The sequence below is a fragment of the Anopheles merus genome, chromosome 2R (assembly GCF_017562075.2).
Source record: "Anopheles merus strain MAF chromosome 2R, AmerM5.1, whole genome shotgun sequence".
In the NCBI taxonomy this organism is placed as follows: domain Eukaryota; kingdom Metazoa; phylum Arthropoda; class Insecta; order Diptera; family Culicidae; genus Anopheles; species Anopheles merus.
The window spans coordinates 17,205,937-17,230,825 of NC_054082.1; the positions used below are offsets into that span (position 1 = coordinate 17,205,937).

At 53.8% G+C, this 24,889-nt stretch overlaps 6 protein-coding genes across 6 annotated transcripts; 5 read left to right on the forward strand and 1 right to left on the reverse strand.

Moving 5' to 3' along the window:
- Positions 1-299: 299 nt before the first annotated feature.
- Positions 300-9,580, forward strand: LOC121588430 (eukaryotic translation initiation factor 4G-like). The gene is made up of 3 exons (XM_041906333.1): positions 300-803; positions 1,221-1,738; positions 1,832-9,580. The coding sequence occupies exons 2-3, from the start codon at positions 1,292-1,294 to the stop codon at positions 8,309-8,311; spliced, it is 6,927 nt and encodes a 2,308-aa protein (XP_041762267.1). The 5' UTR covers positions 300-803; positions 1,221-1,291; the 3' UTR covers positions 8,312-9,580.
- A 338-nt stretch (positions 9,581-9,918) lies between these two features.
- On the forward strand, positions 9,919-10,864 carry LOC121590200 (probable 4-coumarate--CoA ligase 3). Its single transcript, XM_041909658.1, has 3 exons — positions 9,919-9,945; positions 10,140-10,745; positions 10,835-10,864. Exons 1-3 carry the CDS (start codon positions 9,919-9,921, stop codon positions 10,862-10,864), a joined length of 663 nt encoding a protein of 220 aa, XP_041765592.1.
- Positions 10,747-13,899, reverse strand: LOC121588426 (serine/threonine-protein phosphatase 4 regulatory subunit 2). The gene is made up of 3 exons (XM_041906330.1): positions 13,473-13,899; positions 13,178-13,366; positions 10,747-12,599 (listed from the first exon to the last, which is right to left on the reverse strand). Exons 1-3 carry the CDS (start codon positions 13,684-13,686, stop codon positions 11,074-11,076), a joined length of 1,929 nt encoding a protein of 642 aa, XP_041762264.1. The 5' UTR covers positions 13,687-13,899; the 3' UTR covers positions 10,747-11,073.
- An 86-nt stretch (positions 13,900-13,985) lies between these two features.
- LOC121588429 (glutaredoxin-related protein 5, mitochondrial) lies at positions 13,986-14,651 on the forward strand. Its single transcript, XM_041906332.1, has 2 exons — positions 13,986-14,325; positions 14,398-14,651. The coding sequence occupies exons 1-2, from the start codon at positions 14,055-14,057 to the stop codon at positions 14,562-14,564; spliced, it is 438 nt and encodes a 145-aa protein (XP_041762266.1). The 5' UTR covers positions 13,986-14,054; the 3' UTR covers positions 14,565-14,651.
- A 738-nt stretch (positions 14,652-15,389) lies between these two features.
- On the forward strand, positions 15,390-18,515 carry LOC121588427 (probable methylmalonate-semialdehyde dehydrogenase [acylating], mitochondrial). The gene is made up of 4 exons (XM_041906331.1): positions 15,390-15,581; positions 16,609-16,812; positions 16,904-17,057; positions 17,143-18,515. Exons 1-4 carry the CDS (start codon positions 15,552-15,554, stop codon positions 18,318-18,320), a joined length of 1,566 nt encoding a protein of 521 aa, XP_041762265.1. The 5' UTR covers positions 15,390-15,551; the 3' UTR covers positions 18,321-18,515.
- Positions 18,516-18,597: 82 nt separating this feature from the next.
- On the forward strand, positions 18,598-22,087 carry LOC121588424 (vam6/Vps39-like protein). The gene is made up of 7 exons (XM_041906328.1): positions 18,598-18,882; positions 18,958-19,235; positions 19,310-19,513; positions 19,590-20,129; positions 20,207-21,111; positions 21,188-21,333; positions 21,401-22,087. Exons 1-7 carry the CDS (start codon positions 18,813-18,815, stop codon positions 21,955-21,957), a joined length of 2,700 nt encoding a protein of 899 aa, XP_041762262.1. The 5' UTR covers positions 18,598-18,812; the 3' UTR covers positions 21,958-22,087.
- Positions 22,088-24,889: the final 2,802 nt, after the last annotated feature.

A 24,889-nucleotide genomic window follows, 5' to 3' on the forward strand; every position in this document is an offset into this window, starting at 1 on the left:
TGCGCCAGCTTCGAACCAACGGCGATGAGCCAAAGCGTACAGTACTGAACCGCGCACTGTAAACACGTTTTGTTCCACGAAAGGGATCGGCAATCACCCCTAGAGGTTATGTGAAGGTTAGCCAAATTCAAAGATACATCCCGGCGACCGTTACATCGTGCCTGCGGGACGTAAATTTGCCATCTACGCGCAACCCTCCCATTGGATAATGAATTTCTAGCAATCGGTGCAATTTAGCGCACACGATTGTACACTGAATGTCGCTTTATCGCGCCCTCGTCAGCGATTCGCAATCAGTGCATTCCGTGCTGCCAGGCGAAACAGTGCTGCCAGCACGGCGCAAGCATTTTTTACGTAATCAATCGATTTCGTTAAACGTCACTAGCTGTCAACTCGCTCCACGGCCTAATTTTTTTTTACTGAAAACGGGATGAATTTGTGGTGAAAATAATTGCCTCACACGAAAACGCTGCTGGAAAATCGAACCTGCACGCGAACAATCGCCGCGTTACCGGAGCCGATCTGTGCGGACTGTACTGCTGTTAGACGGCGTCGCCACCGAGCCGACGAATCCGGCGACGAAAAGTGCTCCGCAGGCAGCTAGCTGGCAGTCACAGCAGCAGCAGCAGCAGCAGCAGCAGGTGCCTGGTTGGTTCACAGTCAGATAACCTATATTTGCTTATATTTTCTCCTTCCGTGACGACGACGACGGCTGGCACTTTTACGGTGCGGTGTGTCTTCGGTGGGTCCGGCATTGCGATTGATCATTATCGATGGGATTTCTACGGTTCCAGTTAGGCTAGGTAAGGAAAAGAAGACGGAAAAGGAAAGCATTCGCTTCGCTTCTTTTTTTTTTTGTTTGTTATGTGTGCGCCCCCTGTGCAATGCGTGCGTGTGCGAATTTTGATGGTAACGTGTCGTCGTCGCCGCCGCCGCCGCCGCCGCTACTTTGCCGGGGTAAAGGTCCGCGATTCCACCCGGACCCGGACGCAAATAGCACACTCCCCGGTAGCTTACTCGTCCCGAACGGGGGGTTGAGGAAGCGAAGGGAGAAGCTGCTAAGAAGAAGAAGAAAGTGCCAACTTGATCTGATCAGTCGTTTCCTTCCCATACACCAACTCCCCTACCGTGCGTGCGTGTGTGTGCGTGGAGGGAAAACCGACCCGCCCGGCCCCATGGATGTGTGGATGCGTGTGTATGTGTCAATTATTATTTTGCAGTGTTTCAATGAAACTTCCGCGTGACAAGCAAAGAAGTATGCTCTGTCTGGTGTGACGTCTGGAAATACAAAATGCAAAGTGGAGGAGGGCAGTTGCCACCCGGCCCGGTCATACGTAACATGCCATCGGGGACCCCCACGTCCCAGCAGCAGCAGCAGCAGCAGCAACACCAGCAGCAGCAGCAGCAGCAGCAGGCGGACATGAAACTCACATCGCAGCAGGCAGCGATGATGAATCAGCAGCAGCAGAACGCGCTCTACACGCCGCAGCCCGTGTTTCGGGGCGCGGGCGGCGGTCAGTCCGCGCGGCCCAGGGGCGCGATGCAGATCGGTCCGTATCAGCAGGTGCCGATGACCATCAACTACATGCAGCCGCTGCAACGGCTACCGGCACCCTGGGGCAATATGGGGAACGTGCAGGTCGTCTACCCGCCGTACCACATGTACCAGATGCTGCCGAACCAGCACCAGACGGCGGGCGGACGCCGGCAGCCGGGTGCAGACAACAGTTTAGTAAATGTAAGTATGAGTGTTTTGCGAGCAGTGCCCGACCGCGCTAAGCTACAGTGCAAGTAACGCTACCATCATACGTGCTCATCCTTTCCGCCGTAGATTTCGCAAGTGCCGATGCCTCAGCATGCTCACTCGAATCAGCAGCCGGCACCGATGCAGGTGCCACACGAAATGATGCAGCACATGCATCCACCGCAAGCTCCGCCACAAGTAGCCGCCGCCCACGTTGCACCGCTGGAGCAGCACCAGCAAACCGGGACGGCGGCCCAGGTGGCGGTCGTATCGACGCAGCCGCACACCTCGTTCTCGCAGATGTCGAACCTGATTGCCGCTCCGCCGCCGCACTTGCAGCCGGGTGCCGGCATGGGCGGGGTAGGCGTAGGGGTCAGCCCGGGCAGTCTCGCCGAGCCGGCGAAGCAGCCGGCCAAGCGGGAAAAGCGCAAACACGCCATCAGCATCATCCATCCCGACACGATGGAGGATATTTTGGAGAACATGTATAATGATCCGAGCTCGTCTTCGAGCGGCAGAACCGGTGCTGGCGGTGGGGGAGCCTCCTCCGCTACCAGTACCGCCTCGACCGCAGTTTCTTCCGCCGGAACGCCGGGACCAGCGGTGCCGGTCAGCGCCCAGCCCGTCAGCACGCCATCCCACATGGGAGAGTCGCAGGACTATGCGGAATATCAACCGCAACAGCAGCAGCAGCAGCAGCAGCCGCCCCAGCCGACCCAGCCGACACAGGAAATGGTCGTTCCGGCGGCGATGGTGAGCCAGATGCCGCCACCGCAGCACCTCCATCATCAGCCGCCGCCGCCGATGCAGCTGGCCGGACACGAGCTAATTCGTGTGCCGAACCACCAGCAGCAGGTGCCGCAGCCGCCCCAGCAGGCAGTCGTCCCGGGCGGGCCGCTGCCACCGACGCATCCACACGACATCTACGGCGGGCTGAAGATGATGAACCATTCACATCCTCCGCCCCATCTGCCACCGCACCTAACGAGTGACATGACTACTGTCACGGGTACACCGGTCGTGTCCGCGATGTCCGACGGGCCCTCGGTCGAGATACCGAACTCGTACATTAAAAAGAAGAAACCGATCCCCGACGGGGGAATGCACCACTCGCAGCAGCAGCAGCAACATCCACACTCGAAGCAGCAGCAACAACAGCTTCACCATTACCATGCCCAGCAACATCAGCAGCAGCAGCAGCAACAGCACCAACAGCAGCAACAACACCAGCAGCATCAGCAGCACCAACAACATCCACAGATGCATCATCACCATCAGCAGCAGCAACAGCAGTCGCACCACCACCCACATCAGCGACACCAGCAGCACCAGCAGCATCTGCAACACCACCAGCAGCAGCAACCGCAACAGCAGCAGCAACCGCAACAACAGCAGCAACAACAACAGCAACAGCAACAACAGCAGCAGCATACATATGCAATGCAGCAATCCCAGCAAGCAGTGGCAGCAGCTCAGGCACAGGCGCAAGCAGCGGCAGCAGCAGCCGCGCAGCTGCGCGTTTCCTCTTCTGTTCCACCTAACCCAGTGCTTGCGGACAGTGAGCTGATGGCAACAGGTGCCCTTCCACCAGCGCAGCATACGGCTATCGTTGTGCAGCAGCATCCGCACCATCCCCATCACCACCAACACCACCACCCCCAGCATCAGCAGCAGCAGCAGCAGCAGCAGCAGCAGCAGCAGCAGCAGCAGCAGCAGCAGCAGCAGCACCATCAGAACCAGGTAGTCGGGGCCAGCTACATGACAGAACCTCCTCCACCGATTCTAGCCGTTGCGCCAAACGATCGACGCTTCCGCACAGTTTCGGAAAAATCGGTCACCGAATCGAACCTGTCCTCGGACGCGGAACCGTTCGTCTACACCGGTAGCAGCAGCAGCATCAACAGTTTACACCAAGCACCTCCGCCATCCGTTCCTTCCTCCTTGGCTGCCGGCGCAGCAGCGGTCGAGAGCAGCAGCGTAGGCATTGGTAGCTCCACGGCCGAATCGGCCGACAGGAGAGACGCTGAAAGTTTACCTCCCGCTGGAGACGAGCGGCAAGGACAGTCGGAGGAAAGTGCTGCCACAGACCCGACGACGGTGCATGATGACGACGAGCAGAATGCGAACGTGCCTCAGCAGCGGTCGAGTGATAGCAGTGCCGTCGTCGACCAGCACGCGGACGATGCCGCTGATACACTCTCGGAAGCAGTAGCGAATCTGAACATTGGCGTCGATGAGAAGAAGGCGTTGTTGGCGCGGACAGAAGGTGAGGTGGAAACGCCAGCGCAACCGGCTGTCGCGCCAGTGGGCCAGCCAGACGGGGCAGAGATGGAAGTGCACACGACGACGGACGGTATGGGTGCTGACGATGGTGGTGTGGCCTCGGACGAGACGGATCGTGCGGCTGTCGGAATGGCCGATGGGAGCGCTACTACTGCCAATAGTATGAGTACGGAACCGGCGGCCAAGACGCCCTCCACTGCTGCTGTACAGCAAGCTAACTTTTTAAATAAGGAACGTAGCGTTAAGAATCTAGATAATGATTACATTAACAATAATAATGTGGATTACACCAGACACTTAAGCTCGATAGACGCCGACGGTAAGGGAGCCGCACCGTCGGGCGACAATGTGAAAGCGACTGGCGAGTTGCCGAAGGCAACCGCTGACGATCGCGAGCAACCGAGGCAGGAGCAGCTGCAGGCCGGCGAGACTGATCAAATCGTCCCAAGCGAACGTAGCAAGGATGCTCCGCCCAGCAGCAAAAGTAACGATGTGAGCGCGGTCACCGGTGCGGCAGCAGCCGCTCCTCCTCCGACCAATGCCGCGACCAACAACAATAGTTTGGACGACAACCGTAACGTAGTTACGGAGGTAGCGTCTCCGGCAGCAAACGACAGTGAGGTGAAGCACGTCGCCCCGTCGGCGAGGGCCGACGAGGAGGGCAAGTGCGAACAGCTGCCGGCGGCATCCAGACCGGCGACGGCAAATGCCACCTCGACAACGAAGAGCGCGGCGGCGGCGACGGCGACGGCGGCAGAGGTCAAAACGGCACCGGCTGGCGCTGGCAATGGGGCCGGCACGAATGCGGCAGCACCACCGGCGGTGAAGAAAAGTAGTTCAATAACCTTGATCGCGTACGATCCGGACCAGTGGAGCCCGGGGAACCCGGAGGGCAAGAAAAAGTATTCCCGCGAGCAGCTGATGATGCTGAAAAACATCGCCCCAGCCCTGGAGAAGCCGGCCAACCTGCCGAACAGTCTGGAGAATCTGCTCGTCCGGACGAACCACTCGATGGGCATGGGTGGTGGCGGCGGTGGCGGCAATGCGTACGGCGGCAATCAAAAGAGCACGGAATTCTCGCTACTTCCTAACTTTATGAAGGGCATGGGTGGCGGTGGTGGTGGCGGCGGCGGCGGTGGTGGTCACCACAATCCGGTGCGGCAGTCGTACGTGGTGAAGCGGTCGTCACAGCAGGGCAGCATCGGGGGCGGTAACCAGTCCGGTGGCGGCGGTGCCCAGCCGAACAAACAGTCGCAGCAGGGCCTGAGCAAGACGGGATCGAAGATCATCAAGCTGAACCTGCAGCTCAACGAGGAGGTGAAGCTGAACTCGAGCGCTAACGCGTGGCGCCCGAGCCAGCTGCTGAAGAGCGAGAGCGCCGAACAGGACGAAACGCAAAAGTTGCTGAAATCGATGCGCAGCATCCTGAACAAGCTGACGCCGGAGAACTTCACCAAGCTGGTGGAGCAGGTGAAGATGCTCTCGATCAAGACGGATGAACAGTTCAAGGGCTGCATCCGGCTGGTGTTCGAGAAGGCCATCTCGGAGCCCAACTTTTCCGAGGCGTACGCGAAGATGTGCCGCGAGATCGGTTCGCTGGCCGTGCCCGATCAGAAGTCCGACTTCCGCACCCAGCTGCTGGAACGGTGCCAGTGCGAGTTCCAGGAGCGGCGCAAAGATGCAGCGAAAGCCGCGCAGGAGCGGCGCGCGAAGCTGAAGAAGAGCAAAGACCTGAGCCAGGAGGAGTTCGAGGAGCTGAAGGAGCAGCTCGAGGAGGAGGAAATGAAGGTGCGCCGGAGGGCCGTCGGTACGGTGCGGTTCATCGGCGAGCTGTACAAGCTTGGCATGCTGCAGCCGAGAACCATGCTCCAGTGTTTCGATGCGCTGCTGCCCAAGAACCCGGAGGAGTCGAACGAAGAGTCGCTCGAGTGTTTGTGCAAGCTGCTGACGACGGTAGGGGCGAACCTGGAGAAGATGAACGAGTCGCTGACCAGCTACTTCACCCGGCTCGGCGACATTGTGAAGCAGTTCAAAAAGTACAACATAAGCAGCCGGATCCGGTTCATGATCCAGGACGTGATTGATCTGCGCCGGAACAACTGGGTGCCGCGGCGCCAGGAGCTCAACCCGAAAACGATCTCGCAGATTGCGCGCGAGGTCGAATCGGAGCAGAATCGCATCAACATGCTGAATTTCATGCCCGGCAAAGATTCGGGCTACTCCGGCGGTGGCAGAGATATGGGAGGGCCGCGCGGCGGCGGCGGCAGTTCGGGTGGCGGCCTGTACGGCAAGATGTCATCCGGTGGTGGTGGTGGCGGCAGCAATTCCGGCTTCAACCAGGGCAGCCTTGGTCGGGGCAGCAGTGGTGGAGGGGGCGGCGGGTCCACCAAAGGTGGCCGCCTGCAAAAGGACGATGAAGGATTCCAGGTCATCTCCAGCAGCCGTGGCAGTAATCGTCCGTTCTCTATAGATCCAAAGAAGCTGCCATTGTCGATGAACGTCGACACGACGCAGCTGGGCCGAGCGTCGAACTATCAGACGAATAAATGGAAGAATAACATTTTCGAAACGCTCGGCAATGAGGAAGGCGGTTCAACGGCAGCCTCCATTGCGGATCGTGATAGCAATGATCGCGACCGTGATCGCGACCGCGATCGTGACCGCGACCGCGACCGTGATCGTGATCGTGACCGTGACCGTGATCGTGACCGTGACCGTGATCGTGACCGTGATCGAGATCGTGATCGTGATCGTGATCGGGATCGCGGATCAAGTAAGGACTCGTACCACAAAAGCGCCATGGAGCGGGATCGCTACGGACGCTATGGAAGTAGCAGCAGTCAAAACGAAGACCGTTACTCCCGAAACTCCCGGGAGCCTTCCTCCTCATCCGGTGGCGGCAGTGGTATGGATCGTGATTGGGATAGGAAAATGGGACCCCCGATGCAGGGCCGCGGTTCCGGCAACCAGTCGCATCAACAGCAGCAACAGCAGCCGCCGCGCATGACGCGGATGGGACAGTCGACCTCCACATCGGGGCAGTTCTATCAGCAGCTGCAAATCCCGGGCGCACCATCGTCTGCGTCCTCGTCTACGGGACCGAGAGTTTCGAGCGGTGGCAGTAGTAGCAGTGCGTTGACCACACCGACCGGCAGCGATGGTGCGGAGCTGCTTAACGCTAGCAGCTCCATCCAATTCGACGAGCGGTCGGAAGCGCTGATACGGGAGCTGGCGGCGGATCTGGCGATGGACAGAAGCCATCCCGAGTACTGCCGCACGCTGGCGAAGCGGCTGTTCGAGCGCAGTCTCGATCAGAAAACGATGACACGCAAGGAGGTGTCGGGCATCGTGCACGGCATGTTCCGCCGTAAGCAGATCAATCGTAAGGACTTCCAGTACTCGGTGCAGGACGTGCTGCTCGAGGCCTGCAGTATGGTGATCGATGTGCCGATGTTGTGGGACTATGCGGCCGATTACTTCGTACCGCCGCTGCACGAGCGGCTGATCACGCTGCAGGACGCGCAGCAGATCGCGACCAGCACCATCGCGGACACGGAACAGAAGCCGTACGACTGCTGGCTGCTGTGCCGGAAGGTGCTGCAGAGCTACGAAGCGGCCCACGGCAAGGACGCAACGATCAAGCTGTGGTACGAGAGTCCGCTGGATCTGAAAGTGTTCGGCAAACCGGGCGAGGACGAGGCTGCCGTCAGGCAGCGCATGGTCGATGCTAAGCTCGGCTATCTGCTCGAGTGCAAGGTCGCGTCCAGCATCCGGGAGTTCCTGCGCAACGACGCACCGAACGAAACGATCTTCCAGTGGATCAGCTCGCACGTGTCCGAGCAGCAGGAGAACTCGTCCGAGTTTATCCGCACGCTCACGACGGTCGTGCTGGAGCACTGCATCAACAAGACGAAGCTGGACACGGCCAAGATCGAAAAGTGGCACATGCTGCTGCAGCGCTACATCCAGGGCAAGGCGGAGCGCGAGCTGCAGGCACTGTACGCGGTCCAGCTGCTGGTGGAGCGGATGCAACACCCGCAGCATCTGCTGCAGACCATCTTCCAGCAGCTGCACGAGTTCGAGGTCGTCATGGAAGGGTTCCATCTGTGGAAGGAGGAGCGCAGCGACCACGAGATCGAGGGCCGGGGCGTCTGCATCAAATCGACCAGGCAGTTCTTCGTGCAGCTCATGGAACCGGACAGTGAGAGTGAAGACGGGGGAAAGGATAGTGACAGTGACGATGGTCGAGGACGAAGAGGAATCAGTCGCAAAGGTTCGCATTAATTCTATGTGTGTGTGTGGGGTAAACATTAGATAGCAGAGCTGTGGTTGAAGAAGAGAGGACTGAGGGGGAGATAGGGATTGTGGAAGAGTTTGAATGGGGTGACAGAGGACGGAAGGATATTTCCACCACTACCACCACTTCGATTGAGGTTGCTAATCTACGCGCCCCCCCCCCCCCGCCATCCCTCATGTGGAGTGCTGCCTATCATGTGATTCGGGGTGGTTCGGGGTCGATCGATCGGTCGGACGATTGTACGATTTGTCTTTTTTATACATAAAGGAAAAAACAACTCTCTCCCCCTCCTCTCACCACACATAAACACATACACGCTACAACCCTACAAATACCAAGTAAATATTCGTTCGCAGTAGCCCGTCGGTCCTTCTTCCTGCAGTGTGTAGGCGCGCGCGCGTGCTCCTCATGCCGTGAGGGAAAGCGTTGAAAGGAAAAGGGAAGATAGTGAGAGAGCTAAGGGTGGGGCCCGGGACAGTTAGGCAGAAAAGGGAAAAGTGTTTGACGAACAGTAAACGAAAAACAAACCCGGAAACGAATTCAAAAAAAAGCAAGGCGGTGGTGTTTAGAATATAGCAGTAGTAGGCGCGCCACGAAGAGTGTGTGCGTGTGTGTACCATGTTCAGCGTACGTGCATTCTGCTGCATGTGTGTGCGTGTGAGTGTATGAGTATGTGTATGTGTGTGTGTGCGTGCGTACCTGGGCAAAAGGCGTTAGGGGTGGGGTTGCGCTCCCACAGGACGGGAGATTGGTGCAAATTGAGCTGCTGCAAACTAAACTACACGTGCCGGTCAACCTCTTGGTGGCGGCCACCCCTCCCCCCCTTTTTCCCAGTGCAGGCGTGTGGCCCAATCCCTTGATTAAATGATCACCTACGATATGCTGCTGCTGATGCATGGGATTTGTATTGTTTATGCTGCAAAACAATACTACATCCCTAAGGAAGAAGGATCACCACTAACTACTACTATTACTACTACACACGTCTGCTACATGCAGGCACACATCCGCTCACACACACACACGCACACATCTGGATGCATACAAGAGGCGCAAGATCATTGAAACAGCAAGCAACAAAAACAGCAAATACACACACACTCCCTCTCAAATTGCATAAACACACAAGTAATGATTTAAATGATAAAATATAATTAATAAATATGGATACCGTTAAGATCAACATTTATTTACATGCATAAATATATATATTTATAAATAATTATCGAATAAAGTATCTGGTGAACCACACAAAACAAAAGGAGATTGATTTCGTCGTCCAGCTTCCGTGTGTGCCTTGTTCCTCTTTGCTGGTGAGGGCGCGATCGATCGCTCGATCCCAACAACGGTTAGGAGGCTGTGAATGTTTTTAGTTTGAATTTCCACGAACGGTTTTGAGCTGCAACACAATCTCGTAACCGTTTCTGCCCTCCCCCTCCCCTCCCCTTTTTAGTTGTTGCTGGAAATGATTATTTGAAACCAATCGCTTATCAGCACGCTACTTGGAACGCGACGCGCTGTTTCACGCGCCACCGAATGGTTAGGGGATTTTTTCTTCTTCACTCTTGCCACGTTGAAGCGGAAGCCCTGAATCATGAAGCCCCTGCAGTTCAAAATGAATGTACGCAGGCACGGAGAGAGACGATGTTTGATGGGGATTTGAACTACGCATTGCGGCTTCCACCACGGCTTCCACAAAAGGGGTGGGGGGGGGGAGGGAACTAGCGAAGACAGTTTCACAGGGTTTCATTGCCCCATCATACACATCTACGCTTAACACTGGTGTTCCGGTTCTCATCGCATCGAAATCGAAAGTGGGAAGATGCAATAAGCTCAACCAACCAGCCATACCCGATACTCCTTTCTAGATTCATCCCGGAAGACTACATCCAATGTTTAGCCGAGTTCCGGCCCCAGTTCCTGTTCGTGGTACCGTCGCTGCTCCTCTTCCTAGCCACCCATCCGAAGGTGACGCCCGACCTGCTGTCGAGCGTGGATTCCGTGCTGGTCGGCGCTGCGCCGGCCTCGCTGCAGCTGCAGGAAAAGTTCAAGAACAAAGTGGGCCGCGATATCGATATCGCGCAAGGGTACGGCATGACCGAAAGCTCGCCCGTTACGCTCTGCACGCCCCACCGGTACGACCTGTCGAAGGTTGGCACCTGCGGTCAGCTGTATCCCAACACGGAGGCCAAGATTGTGTCGCTTGCGGACGGCAGCAATCTGGGGCCGCACCAGACGGGCGAGCTGTACCTGCGGGGGCCACAGATTATGAAGGGCTACTTGAACAACGAGACCGCCACCAGGGAAACGCTGGTCGAGGATGGCTACCTGCGCACCGGCGACGTTGCGTACTACGATAAGGAAGGGTTCTTCTTCATCGTCGACCGGACGAAGGAGCTGATTAAGGTTAAGGGCAACCAGGTAAGTGTGGGCAAACACCAGCCGTCCTTTTACACCGGCTGGTGTTACAGTTTTATTTGTCCTTTTTAAAAAAAAATCAATCCATTAAGAGTAGAGCATTTTTAATACAAATAGTGTAGCAGCAGCGGTAGCAGTGGCTCGTCGCCGGCATCTCGCCATCGTCAGCACCCTCCCATGTTAGTGGTCACATCGTCAGCAAATCCGAGCGGCGGGCGTGTCGTCACGCGAAGGCGGCTTCCTTTTATGTTTATCTGTCTGTCTGTCTGTCTGTGTTTGTGGGTGTGAGTGTTATCGAAGCGATGATGATGATGTTGGGGGAACACACAATCTATTGATCCATCATCTCAACGCTTGACTCGTCGATGTCCATCACATTGTCGTCCTGTTTTGGGTCCTCGGTTGTCATTTCCGTTGCTCCCGTCGTTTCGCCGCCCGCCATGTCGACCTCCTCCACTGCAGCCTCTGCTACGGTCGGTGGTGGTGCTGGGCCAGAGCCGGAAACCGTCGCCAGCTCCATCTCTAGCTCGTCCGAGGTAGGTGCCGCTGCACTGCTGCTGCTGCTGCTGCTGTCTGTTGAAGCCGGTTGTGGTGTTGCCGTCGTCGTTAGTTCCATCTCGGACGCATTCGTGGACGTTACTTCGGTGGAGGTGGGTTCGGTTACTGCAGGCTCCGCTACGAGCTGCTCAACGGCCGGAGCATCGCCTGCCACTCCCGCTGCTACCGTCGTTTCCACCTGCAGTCCCGTGGAATGTTCTTGGCCGTCCTTCTGCTCTTCGCCGGCTGGGGTGCTGCTTTCGACTGGTGCAATGCCAGTGACTGTTGATTCATCATCAGCGCTACCGGACACAACCGTTGCAATGGCGGAACTTCTGCCATCGGTAGCACTCTGCTCCGTGAGTGACTGGCTTACGGTGGTATCGGTCGGCTTCGTGGCGGTGGTATCTTCAGCCTGCTTCATCGCTGAATCGCCATCGTCCCCGGAAGCATGCACATCGGCCTTGATCACGCTGGTACAAAGGTTCGATTTTTCTTCCTGTGGTGCTGCATCATCGGCGTACTTCACCATTTTGGCTTGCGGTTCGCCATCGTCCAGTGGTGCATCGGTTTGTTCTTCTGCTGCAACCTCACCGGAAGCTGCTGGGTTTGGCAGCGATTGGCCGCCAGCTTCGTCCACGGGTTTCTCTTCTTCCACGGAACTATCCTTCGCCTTTTCAAGCGCACCGTCCTCGCGTTGTTTCTCTGCCGCCTCGCTTATTCCATCGTCCCGTGGCGACGTTATCTCTTCCTCCCGTACCGTTTGAGCAGGAGGTGCGTCCGTCGTGCTGGCGACGTTTTCTTTGTCCTCTGTTGCCGTGCTCTCCGCCTCCTCCTCCTGCAGCGGTGCCGGTTCAATCGCATCACTTTTCTCGATATGTTCGGCGACAGCAGTGGAGGTGGCGGAGGACGACGACGCTTCGAGGGAAGCTTCCAGTAGCGGCGCCGCTATATCACCATCGGTGGCATTTTCGTTCGTGTCGATCACGCCCTCGTGTGGCTCGGAAGATAGACCGCCCTTGGACGACGGTTGGCTGGTACCGCCGTCGCTGTTCATGAAGGAGCCGCCACCGTTCACCTCATTGCCGTCGGCGGTACGCTGGGCGGAAGAGGCCGTACCGACCTCCGATCCGAGCGAGCCGTGAAGCGAACCGACAGCGTCACTCGAGTCGGGCAGCAGTGCGTCCGCTTCCAGATGGAACTGTTCGTTGTCCATCTCGATGTCCACGTTCACCTCCAAGTCACCGTTGACGATCGAGTCGAGTGAGTCACCATTCTCGCTGTCACTACGCCGGCGGCCTGGTTCCTGCGTGCTGACCACTGCAAAACGCCAACAAATTAGAAGAGAAATCAGCACAAAACTCTCATTTAATGCATATTTAAGAAAACAAACAAGCGCATCTCCCTTTTAATCGCTATATCGTCGCACTTTACAGGTGTCCCCCACGGAGCTGGAAAACATTATTCTCGAGCTGCCCGAAGTGAGCGATGTGGCAGTGGCCGGCGTACCGGACGAAACGGCCGGCGAGCTGCCGCGCGCATTCGTTGTGGTTAAGCCGGGAAGCCAGCTGGACGAGCGGGAGGTGCAGGACTACGTGAAGGAGCGGGTGGTCAAGTACAAGCAGCTGGCCGGCGGTGTAGTATTCATCAAGGAAATACCCCGTAATGCGGCGGGCAAGGTCGTCCGGCAGCAGCTACACACGCTTGCCGCCCAGTTCGAGGACTGAGCAGCAGGCGGCTGCTGTTGCTAGGGCCGGGCCGGGAAAACGCTGTTCTTTAGCTGATTAGCGACAACCACCAACCATTACTTGTACAGAGAAATAAAGTGCGTAGTTCCCAGCTCCATTTTGTTTTCCTGCCAGTGTACGCGATCGGAAGCGGTGTCCCTGGGGGCTTACCTAAAATGTTCTTTTCCACCGCGCGCATAAATTTGTCGATCCGCGTGTACTGTTTGCGCGGTTCCGTCAGCAGCTCGCAGATGCGCTGCACGGTGAAGGGCGCGGAGTTGAACGAGTCCAGCCGCTCCAGCAGGGCACGCTTCATGCGCTCGAAGTTGAACGGGTCCACGTTCGGACATTGGGGAATGTCTGTGGGAGGGGCGGTGGGGGGGGGGGGGGGTGAAAAGCAAAGGAAAAGACAATCATCAATGTTGGCGCTGCGGTTGGTTGTCTTGTCTCTCCTCCGGATGCTTACCCGCGATGCTTGGCGTGTTGTGATGGAAGTCGGTAATTACGTTGACCAGCTTTTCGCGGAACAGCGGCTTCACCAGCACCCAGCGGTACAGCGTATCGCCCGTGCGCGCTACAAAGTTCAGGTAGTCCTCGAGCTCGCGCGGGATGTCCTTCTGTTTCGATTTGGTGAAGCGCTCCAGCAGCAGCAGTATTTCTTCCTGATTTTCCATCGTCATTGAACACTTTTTTTCCTTCTTTTTGGGGTCGGTACGCCGTACGGTATCAGACGGAGCGGTAGAAGGCTAGGAAAGATGCGCGCGTGCCCCTGTGTGTGAGTGGTCTTTTTTCTTTCGCTTTGCTCTGTGTGTGCGGATTCGGCGAACGCTCTTCGAACCAAGCGGCCTTTCATTCGGGGCGGAGGGGACGAACCCGGATAATCGAAGCGCGACCCCCGCATTGACAGCACCGGACTTGACAGCCGAGACCAAGGTGAGTATAGGCGTGTCAAAATGTCAAACGCGCACACAAACACACACACACCCACACGGACGATAGCTACCTTGGTATTAGATAACAAACCGCAGTCAAAACAACACACACCGAAATGAACGTCCTTACGCGAAATTTGGCCCAAACTCTGTTCAAATACAATGGGGCCGGGTTGATCCAGGCGGCCGCCCGCAGCTTCAGTGCGCCGGCACTGGATGGCAAGGAGATCGAGAAGCTGGTGAGCAACAATAAGGTGGTCATTTTCATGAAGGGCAACCCGGACGCACCGCGGTGCGGCTTCAGCAATGCGGTGGTACAGATTCTGCGGATGCATTCGGTCAAATACGACAGCCACGATGTGCTGCAGAATGAAGCCCTCCGGCAAGGTACGGTATAGCGTTGGGAGGGAGAGTGCGCGTTTCGGTCGGTAGTAATACACCGTCATCGCTTTCTTGCAGGCATTAAGGACTTTTCGAACTGGCCCACCATCCCGCAAGTGTTTATCAACGGAGAGTTCGTTGGCGGGTGCGACATACTGCTGCAGATGCACCAAAACGGCGAACTGATCGATGAGCTGAAAAAGGCCGGCATCGAGAGCGCACTGGCGAAGGAGTCCGAGAAGTGAGCCCCCCATTCGGGGAGTATCAGCAAAAGGAGTGTGTTAAGATTTGTTCGGTAAAAAATAATAAAAAAATACAACCCTCGCTAATAACATCACCGGAAAAGCTGTTGTTTTGTCGGTAGCGAAGGGAGAGTGCATCTCCTCCCAGTGGTGTGCGGAATGGGATGATTTCACTTTCTACCGATTTCATACCATGTTGAAATGTGCTGAACCATCATCATCGTCACGTTGTCAGCTGCGCCTCATCATCCGTTTGCCGATAATACCACACTACGACGTCGCTTCTTGTTTTTCTACCTTTGTGTGCACATCTCAAAACATGCCATGCCAAATCTAAGCAGCCTACATGACGTAGGGACGTCTAAACGCGGTTTGCTTATCGAAGAAAAACGAAAGCATGTGTGTGTGTGCGTCTATTTGAAGCAAGAAATAGGAAGTAAAGCACAACCGGCGATGTTGTCCGGCCCCCACCCCAAAAACCGCCACGGCAACCGGTCTAAGGAAAGCCACAGCTGTGGTGTCTGTGTATTGGGGGGTGCCACACACTCGCCGCGCATACATTTTAAAACAATGTAGGTATGCAAAACGAAAAAAGGGCAAATCGCGTGTGTGTATGTGCAAAGTCATCGGTCGCGATCGCGATGAAGCCGGCGAACTCCTGCGCGGACCCCCCCCCCCTAACCACCCATCCGCATACGGTGTCACTTATGCTGTTCAATTTTACAATCACACACACACAGACAGGAACGCTCTAGCAACAAATTCAAGTTCATTAAATCGGGGGGTCTGTCCTGTCTGCGCTGTCGCTGCGTGTCGTTCGTATCAAATCGGTGCGAGTCTCAGTTATTTTAGAACCGGAGACCAGACCTAACGTGTGTGTGGCCGGTTAGCTCGACCAGCTCCTTCCTCGTTCGTTGCTGATAACTGTCCTGCCTGCTTGCCAGTAGCGTGCCAGTGGAAGAATAGAGAGGTGTGTCTGTTTTTAGCAAAATGGCTCTTCTACGACTTGTTGCTACCGAGGTAAGTGTAATCGTGTTCGTTTTCTTTTCTCCAACATTTGCTACTTCCTTAGCAGCATCCAGCAGGAGCCACACGGTGCAGGTGGTGGGGTTTTTTGTTTAATATTTCGATTGCGTAACAATGGAGATTTGTGCGACTTTCGACATCTATTAATATTTGAGAAGGAGGTTCAAGGTCAATCGCCACATGCCGAGTGTCGGCAATGCCAGGCCCGACTATTGACCCACGTGTGTGTGTGTGTGTGTGTGTGTGTGTGCCTTTGCTAACTACGCCATTTCAAGATACAATTTGGTGAGATCGTACGATTTTTGTCGTCAACACCCTTTACCATCGCGTGCGAGCAAACTGTCTCTACGTGCCATACATTGTCCTCGAAGGTGCTGGTTGTTTTTACCTCCTACTAGGTATCTATGAATAATCTTTATTATTTTCGGGCCGTACTATCGTACGATATCATCGAGGGGATTGTCTGATATCAAGTCTTCATCACATGGGTGGGAACCACTGTAGCAGACGTAACCAATTTGGTGCGTGGTTTTACCTTAGCTCGCGCGGGACTAAGGGGGCGACTACTGCGGCGAATTTTGGAGAAACTGATGACGTCGAAACAGCACAGAAGGCGCTGATATCAATTCCAGTATGCGTGAAGGCTGTTACTGTGACGACGGCACGCGCGATACGGTTTTAACTAACACCAACGTGCGCGCCAACGTGGTGGTGGCGGGCACGTTGCAGTGGCGATCGCTTTTGCCCTGCTAATGAATTTCAATTGGCTGTCGGGAGGGTACTTCCAGTGATCTTTACAACCTCGAAAGGGCGACCGGAAAGCCCTTGAAATGGGAGACTAAAATTACATTCATTACATTATTCCTCTTGTTTTGATGTTTGTTTTGAATTTAAATTATGTAACAGTTTTTGGGTTCATGTTGGATTCATTCAATGTAAAGAGTTCAACATGGAACTTACGTAAAATGGAGATTAAATGTTCTAAACAATTCCCTTTACACACATCCTTCTCCGCCAACAGTGCCGCAATGTGCTGCAACGTGGCTACAGCACAGCATCTGTGCCGACCACGAAGATGTTCATCGACGGCAAGTTCGTCGAGTCGAAGACGAACGATTGGATCGATCTGCATGACCCAGCCACGAACGAGGTGGTGACGCGTGTCCCCAAATGCACGCAGGACGAAATGCAGACGGCGGTCGAATCGTCCAAGAAGGCTTACAAGGTATGTTCATGGGCATGAAAACGATCTATGCTCCTCTCCAAGGAGGCTTAATCGGAAATGCTGATCGGACCATATTCCTTCCTTTCGTTAGACCTGGCGCCAATCGTCCATCCTGAGCAGACAGCAGGTCATGCTCAAGCTGCAGCACATCATTCGCAACAACATGTCGGAGCTGGCGAAGAACATCACCAAGGAGCAGGGCAAAACACTGATCGATGCCGAGGGAGACGTTCTGCGAGGACTGCGTAAGTAGCCAGGAGCTGTGTGTGTGTCGGTTCTCTGAATCCGCTTCTGCCGAGATGCTCACGTAAAGTTTTCAAACCCATACAGAGGTGGTGGAGCATTGCTGCAGCATCACGTCGCTGCAGATGGGTGAAACCGTGCCGAACATCGCCAAGGACATGGACACGTACTCGTACCATCTGCCGCTCGGCGTTACGGCCGGCATTGCACCGTTCAACTTCCCCGCCATGATCCCGCTGTGGATGTTCCCGGTGGCGATCACGTGCGGCAACACGAGCATCATCAAGCCGTCGGAGCGCGTGCCCGGCGCGACGATGCTGCTGATGGAGATGCTGAACGAGGCCGGCTGCCCGCCGGGCGTCGTGAACGTGATTCACGGTGCGCACGATGCGGTCAACTTTGTCTGCGACAATCCGGACATTCGGGCGGTTTCGTTCGTCGGCTCGGACCAGGCGGGCAAGTACATTTACGAGCGCGCGGGACGCAACGGCAAGCGCGTGCAGTGCAATATGGGCGCCAAGAACCACGGCGTCATTATGGCGGACGCAAACAAGGAAAACACGCTCAACCAGCTGGCTGGGGCGGCGTTCGGTGCGGCCGGCCAGCGTTGCATGGCCCTCTCGACGGCGGTGTTTGTCGGCGAGGCGAGGAACTGGATCCCCGATCTGGTGGAGCGTGCCCGCAAGCTGAAGGTGAACGCGGGCCATCTGCCCGGCACGGATCTGGGACCGGTCATCTCGCCCCAGTCGAAGCAGCGCATCAACGAGCTGGTCGAGTCGGGCGCGAAGGAGGGCGCGAAGATCGTGCTCGATGGGCGCAACATCAAGGTGGAGGGCTTCGAGAAGGGCAACTTTGTCGGACCGACCATCATCAGCGACGTGACGCCGAACATGAAGTGCTACACGGAGGAAATCTTTGGCCCGGTGCTGGTGTGCCTGTCGGTCGATACGATCGACGAAGCGATCGAGCTGATCAACAACAACCCGTACGGCAATGGTACGGCCATCTTCACCACCAACGGTGCGACGGCCCGCAAGTTTGTGAACGACATTGACGTCGGGCAGGTCGGCGTGAATGTGCCGATTCCGGTGCCGCTGCCGATGTTCTCGTTCACCGGCAGCCGTGGCAGCTTCCTGGGCGACTGTCACTTCTACGGCAAGCAGGGCATCAAGTTCTACACGCAAACGAAAACCGTCACGCAGCTGTGGCGTGAGGGCGACGTTAGCCATACCAAGGCGGCCGTTGCCATGCCAACGATGAAGTAAGACTGCGTACAGCAACCGCGCGTGGTTTTGTGCCATCGAGGACGGCAGACGGCCCAGCAGGACGGACACCAGCACGACTAACGACAGCGACAACGAACGTCTTCCAGATAAAGTGCATTTAATAACACGATTCGTTTTTATAAAACAAATCAACTTTAGGGAAATAAAGATGCCTATAACTTTGCTTTGCTCATACTTGGTGCGTAGTTTTGCAATCCATCCTTATCGTTATCCTAGTTCGAACCGAATTTCAACCGATGTTCTGCTCAACACTGTAGGACGCGCGTCACCGTCCAGCAAAGCTTTCACGCAAGCTGTCTCGTGTGTTGTGCGCAATGTTGTATAGCGCATCGTGTGCTTACGTCAAAGACTGCGCTGACAATATCAAAACAATAACAAACTCCCTGCTGATCGATGGTGTACGTTTTCCGGGTGCAGTGAACGAATAAAGGGGGTGTTTTCGGGTGTGTTAAGTTTTCCCACTGCCGCACCATGCATGACGCGTACATTGTCTATCCGCCGGAGAAAATCTCCGTGCAAATTGAATCGATGACGGGCTTTGGTAAGTTTAGGGGCAGCTTGAAACAGTTCCACAGTGATAAGCGAGTGACTCATGATCCGGAATCCCTCCTTGCAGATAACAAGCTCATCCTCGGCACCAGACAGGGACACCTGCTGATGTACTCGTTTGAGACGAACACGGAAACGAACAAGCTCGACCTGCAGCTGCTGCAGTACGACAAAAACTTTAGCAAAAAGCCCATCACCCAGATCGACGTCATTCCCGAGTACACGCTGCTGTTCAGCCTCACCGACGGTTTGCTGAACGTGAACGATTTCAGCCGCCACGGCTTTCCGCTGATCCATTCGGCACAGCGCACCAAGGGAGCGAACGTGTTTGCGCTGGACATAAAGGTAAGCGCGAGTCACATTCACCTCCATCCATTGTCACCATTCATCTTCGTTTGGGTTGTTCCAACCCGTTTCAGCGGTCGAAATCTTTAACGAGCGAAGTCAAGATCGTTTGCCGGGTGTGTGTAGCGGTGAAGCGAAAGCTGCAGTGCTACTACTGGAAACAGAACCAGCTGCTGTCGCTCGACAGTGAGATCGATTTGAACGATGTGCCAAAGACGGTGGCGTGGAACAATAACTTCATCTGTGTCGGCTACAAAACCGAGTACGTCCTGTACGATGTAAGTAGAAGCGATGGTTGTGGTGCAGGGTAAGTGCAGTTAAATCAACAATTTCGACACACTTCCTTTCCACCAGATGTCGGCAGCACAGCCCCGGAAGGTCGATCTGTTTCCCACGAGCTCGTCGAAAACCATCGAACCGTGCATTACGCTGATCGAGGACAGTGTGTTTGCGGTGGTGAAGGACGAGTTTCTGATCACGATCTACACGGAAAAGTATCGGGCGGATGATCGGGAAGGGCCGAACAGTATGTCCGGGTCGGTTAAACCGGTGGAGGCGAAAGCGGTTAAGGCGGATGCGGCCAAGCGTACGATGAACCTGAAATCGTTGATCTGGAGCGAACCGTTCCAGTGTCTGGTCTGGGACGATCCGTACGCGGTTGGGCTGATCAACGATGCCATCGAGGTGCGCGTGTTTGACAACGTGCAGGACAAGGGCACACTGATCCAGAGCATTCCGCAGCTGCATAAAGCGCGGTTCCTGGTGCGTGGCAAGCAGGGACTGCTGTATGTGGCCTCCGTGTCCCATCTGTGGTGCATTCAGGCGGTCGACATTTCGAAGCAGCGCGAACATCTGCTGCAGGAGGAAAACTTTCAACTGGCTTTGAAGCTAACGGTTGGCGTGATACGAACGGTGTAACGGTTTTTGTTTGTAGCTCATTTGCGTTTCCTTCTCTACCCTTTTTTTTGCAGCACATCTCCGACGAAAGTGCCGAGTTCAAGGCGACGAAAATAAACGAAATTCAAACGCGCCACGCGTACAACCTGTTCGTCAACAAGCACTTCCGCGAGTCGATGCAGGAGTTTGCGCAGCTCGACACCGATCCGATCGATGTGATCCGCCTGTTTCCTGACCTGCTGCCCGACAGTGGCAAAAACAAGCTCAGCCACTACTCGGACAAACCGGCACCGGTGCTGGACGAGAAGGAGCTGGAAAATGCGATCCTCGCCCTGATCGATTACCTTACCGACAAGCGGTTCCCGTTGCGCAAGGGCGCCAAAACGAACCCGGACGGCACGACGGACAAGAACGTGGCGGCACTGCTGGCCATCATCGATACGACGCTGCTGAAGTGCTACCTGCTGACGAACGATTCGTTGATTGCGCCCGTGCTACGGATGAACCACTGCTATCTGGAAGAATCGGAGCGGGTGTTGAAGAAGCACGAAAAGTACGTCGAGCTGATCATACTGTACCAAACCAAGGGGCAGCACAAGCGCGCCTTGCAGCTGCTCCACACGCAGGCGGAAGTGCCCGGCTCGCCGCTGTTCGGGCATGACCGTACGGTGCAGTACCTGCAGCAGCTGGGCACTGACTTTAAGCAGCTGATATTTGAATTCTCCGGCTGGGTGCTGCAGAAGCACCCGGAAGATGGGCTGAAGGTGTTCGTGGAGGAGATGCCCGAGGTGAAGAATTTGCCGCGCGCGGAAGTGCTGGACTTTCTGCTCAAGGACCACCGGACACTGGTCGTGCGCTATCTGGAGCACATCATTAACGTGTGGCACGAGGAGAAGGCTCTATTTCATAACATTCTTATACAGCAGTATCGTGAAAAGTTGATCACGCTGCGGAACGATAAAACCGTCGACGGTGACACGTAAGTGCCAGCCAGGGCTGCGCTGTGCCCGTTCTGCAGGGAGACGGAATGAGTTTGAGCTTCTTTCTCGTTACAGGAAAAAGCAAGAGGAGATGGGAGATGTTCGAGAGAAATTGTTAACGTTCCTGAAGAAATCCAAGTACTATCACGCCGAGAAGGTATTGGGCGAATTTCCCTACACCGACATGTTTGAGGAGCGTGCAATTATTTTGGGCCGGCTAGGTAAACCGTTGTGATTAATGTAGGAGTAGCATTAAAATCATACCTTTTCTTTTGTTCTATTGCACAGGCAAACACGAGAAAGCGCTGGCAATATTCGTGCAAATACTGGGCGACTTTGAGAAGGGACTGGCGTACTGTGACGACGTGTACGACACAAACGATCCGCAGAACTGTGACGTGTACGTGACGCTGATGAAAATCATACTCACGCCGCCGTCCGCACCACCGTACAGTGATGTGCCGCTGCATCCCCGCTGCCTGGTGCCGGATCACGAAATGGTGGTCAACATTCTGGAGAAACATGCGGAGAAAATTAACCCGTACGCCGCGCTGCAGATCCTGCCCGACAGCATTCCGCTGGTGCGCATCAAACACTTTCTCGAAAATGCGCTCAAGTTCTACCTGGAGAAGAAGCAGCGTGCCCAGGTGCTGAAGGGGCTGTACTACGCGGAGCATCTGCAGATCATGGAGCAGAAGATGCTGTGCGAATCGAAACACTTTCTAGTGACCGATCTGAGCGTGTGCGCGGTGTGCAAGAAAAAGTTCAGCAACCAGAGCGCGTTCGTGCGGCTGCCCGATGGGGTGATAGTGCACTTTTCCTGCCAGGATCGGATGTTTAGTTGAATGATTTGTTGTGGGGGGAAAAAACGGATGAAACCCTGTAGCCCGCACAGCACTATATCGATAGCTTTATAAGTCAATAAAATTATATCCAATCATCATAATGTATCATCCAAATGAGTGTAAGAAAACCTTAACCTTCACCTAACAACATGCCCGTTATGGGTTCAATCCCCGAATGTACCGTGCCTCCCCTAACGTAGGACTGAATATTCCGCAATTCCCAACTAGTGGGTTCAGGCACGTCTTAACCGCCAACGGTTGTTGCGCCAAGGAAGAAGAAGAAGAAGAAGACGAATATTCTACTATGCAAGTACCGTGGAGGTAATGTAGAGCGACTTAACATCCGAGGGTTCATGCGTCGTATAGCTTTCATGCACCCATCGAAAGCTCATTGCCGCTAATAAATCCGCTTGTACCTTATGGGTCAACTCAAACGACTTCGGGTCTCTAACGGATAGCTTCGATAGCCTGCCTCGAAGACCTAGACCGGCTACGGTTGCTTGTAAAAAAATAAAATATTATTAGTTTATCAGTTTGAAAAAATACGAAGGAGTTTAAAGGGAGGTTTGAAGTAGCAGGGGGAGCACGGAATCGGACTTACCCGAGTCCGAATCCGTGTTAGGAATCAATTCCGGAGACGATTCCGAATCTGGAATCGCTTCCGATTGTGGATTCGATTCCGGACCCGATTCCGGAATCGATTCCGAGATCGGAATCGGCTCTGGAATCAGTATCAACCTGAGAGTCGCAAATTGTTCCACTAACGGAATCAAGATTGACTCCAGAAATGGAATTAGCTCGGGAACGAGAATCAGCTCTTGAATTGAAGTAGGAAGTTTCAGAAGTGAATTCAGCCCGAGAATCTCCATGAGAATGGAACGTTTAAAAAGTAAATTTGGATTCTTTGCGGCTATCATCACGTAGCATCATTGGACCCAAACGCCTATTCTACTCGTAGCAATGTCGATGCCGAAGCCGATTCCGGAACCAATTCCAAACCCGATTCCGATTCGGGAGCCGATTCCGATTCCGGTGCCAATTCCTGAAACTAATTCCGGAATCGATTTCAGAAAACTTTGTAGCTAGCCGGAATCGATTCCGACGAAATCTTTGTTTTTCCCATTACTAATTTGAAGGATTAGATTAACCAAAAGATTACATTATCGGATTTTTTTAGCATGATATGTTCTAATACTTTCACATCTTTGACCGAACTCGTGGTACAGTCGTGTTAGAGGTAACAACATGGTTGTTGTGGGTTCAAGCCCAAGATGAATCAAGCCTTTTATACGTAGAATAGAATATTCTTAAAATGGGTTAACATACCAGCGATTGTTGTACCAAATAAAAAAATACTTATAATTTTTATCCGGAGCGGACTGTCGCAGAAAAATTATTCGTGTTGTAAAAGAAAAATTCACCTTTGGGCAACTTCAGATAACTGCTGCACTGAGTGTATTGAATGTCGTACTCAACTCTAGCAAAAGCAAAGTTTGCCTCGATTGAGCTTGCATGGATCTGCCGGGAAGGACAATTTTTAAATAGAAGTCGGCTGTAATTATTCGCTAAGGCCCGGGTCTATGAACATGTTGCGCCAAACATTTGTTCAATGTTTAGGATTTTTTCTATCCATCAAGGCTCACAAAAATGTTTTAAAATTAAGTTGAAATTATGAAATACAGTCCGAACTCACTGGTTGAACTTCGATTCCCTGCCAACTACTGAATATGTGTCCTTAGTTGATACGTTTTTCCATACAAAAAAAACTGAAATTTTTCTCGGTAGGCCATGAGCTTTGTAAATTTTTCGAAAAACCGGGGTTTCAATACAAACGCATGCTTTTTAATTGAACTGTCAGCCAACTATCGAGCGTTCAACTAAAAAGCATGCCAACTAAAAAGTGTTCAACTATTGAATTCTGACTGTATCTGTACTGACTGTATCTGTATCTTGTTTTGGTGTGCAAACGCGTCCGAACCCAAAATCTCCTAAATATCCCAGCAACAAATAAACGTGAAACAAATTGATTAGTGTCTCTTTGCAACAAAAATGTACCGTAATATTTGAGTTGCGGACAGTCCATTCGTTACGATTTACGCACAAAATGTTCCTGCTACACTTGCATAGACCAGGGCCTAATCGAATTCCTCGTCTCTGATGGAGGAAGCCACGTTTATGATAGTCTACTAGTCTACTAGTCTGCTAGTCTAGTAACGATGCATGAAAAGGTCACATGGCATCATTGACATCAATCGTTCATCAAACAGCTTAACAACTGGCCTACCCGTTACCGTATTGGTCATAACTATTATATGAGTTTTAAGCTTTGCATGTGTATGATCTATCTAATTAGAAAATTTGAACTAATTAGAGTATGAACGGAAAACAGATAACCAAAGCTGTTGACGGTGAAACTCGGGCCAGGCCACGCGAAGGAAAGGCCTTCAGTGTCCTAAGTTCAAACCGAAAACGGGTTTATAGAAAAAAAATGGGTTTCTGCCCGAAAGGAGTTATTATAACAAATTGTGGAATAAACTTGCTACTATTCTCGGGTCGTGGTAACCTATGCTGCAAAAGTGGCACAATTGAGATTTTATGACCTCCACGCTTTGGGTTGCCAACAGAAAGGATTCAAAGGATTCTGGTGCATATTCACATGTTTGTCCTGCATGCATTTTATCCTAATTTCTTTCCACACGCCGTACGTACCAACTTTAAGATGCTTTAACTTTAACTGCTTACGCTTATCGATATATAATAATAGTTTAAAAATCAATAGCAATGGCAATAATTTGAAATTCTTCTCAAACTTAGCCATTGCAAATGAAACATTGCGTTACAATTTAAAAAGCGGCTCAAACCTACCCGTTACCGCCGCAATAAAAGCCAGTACAGACTAAGCCAGGTCGAGCGCGGCAACGGTTATTGCGCC

What these genes read in the sequence shown, in the direction of transcription:
- LOC121588430 (XM_041906333.1), top strand. Translation starts at nt 1,292, where the DNA reads ATGCAAAGTGGAGGAGGGCAGTTGCCACCCGGCCCGGTCATACGTAAC. An exon ending in CAGACAACAGTTTAGTAAAT is followed by an intron (nt 1,739 to 1,831) that starts GTAAGTATGAGT and finishes TTTCCGCCGTAG; the next exon opens with ATTTCGCAAGTGCCGATGCC.
- LOC121590200 (XM_041909658.1), top strand. Translation starts at nt 9,919, where the DNA reads ATGAAGCCCCTGCAGTTCAAAATGAAT. An exon ending in CCCTGCAGTTCAAAATGAAT is followed by an intron (nt 9,946 to 10,139) that starts GTACGCAGGCAC and finishes CGAAATCGAAAG; the next exon opens with TGGGAAGATGCAATAAGCTC. An exon ending in TTAAGGTTAAGGGCAACCAG is followed by an intron (nt 10,746 to 10,834) that starts GTAAGTGTGGGC and finishes CAATCCATTAAG; the next exon opens with AGTAGAGCATTTTTAATACA.
- LOC121588426 (XM_041906330.1), bottom strand. Translation starts at nt 13,686, where the DNA reads ATGACGATGGAAAATCAGGAAGAAATACTGCTGCTGCTGGAGCGCTTC. An exon ending in CAACACGCCAAGCATCGCGG is followed by an intron (nt 13,367 to 13,472) that starts GTAAGCATCCGG and finishes CCCCTCCCACAG; the next exon opens with ACATTCCCCAATGTCCGAAC. An exon ending in GGTGGAAAAGAACATTTTAG is followed by an intron (nt 12,600 to 13,177) that starts GTAAGCCCCCAG and finishes GGCGTTTTGCAG; the next exon opens with TGGTCAGCACGCAGGAACCA.
- LOC121588429 (XM_041906332.1), top strand. Translation starts at nt 14,055, where the DNA reads ATGAACGTCCTTACGCGAAATTTGGCCCAAACTCTGTTCAAATACAAT. An exon ending in GAATGAAGCCCTCCGGCAAG is followed by an intron (nt 14,326 to 14,397) that starts GTACGGTATAGC and finishes GCTTTCTTGCAG; the next exon opens with GCATTAAGGACTTTTCGAAC.
- LOC121588427 (XM_041906331.1), top strand. Translation starts at nt 15,552, where the DNA reads ATGGCTCTTCTACGACTTGTTGCTACCGAG. An exon ending in TACGACTTGTTGCTACCGAG is followed by an intron (nt 15,582 to 16,608) that starts GTAAGTGTAATC and finishes CTCCGCCAACAG; the next exon opens with TGCCGCAATGTGCTGCAACG. An exon ending in AGACGTTCTGCGAGGACTGC is followed by an intron (nt 17,058 to 17,142) that starts GTAAGTAGCCAG and finishes AAACCCATACAG; the next exon opens with AGGTGGTGGAGCATTGCTGC.
- LOC121588424 (XM_041906328.1), top strand. Translation starts at nt 18,813, where the DNA reads ATGCATGACGCGTACATTGTCTATCCGCCGGAGAAAATCTCCGTGCAA. An exon ending in AACTGGCTTTGAAGCTAACG is followed by an intron (nt 20,130 to 20,206) that starts GTTGGCGTGATA and finishes TTTTTTTTGCAG; the next exon opens with CACATCTCCGACGAAAGTGC. An exon ending in AATTATTTTGGGCCGGCTAG is followed by an intron (nt 21,334 to 21,400) that starts GTAAACCGTTGT and finishes TCTATTGCACAG; the next exon opens with GCAAACACGAGAAAGCGCTG.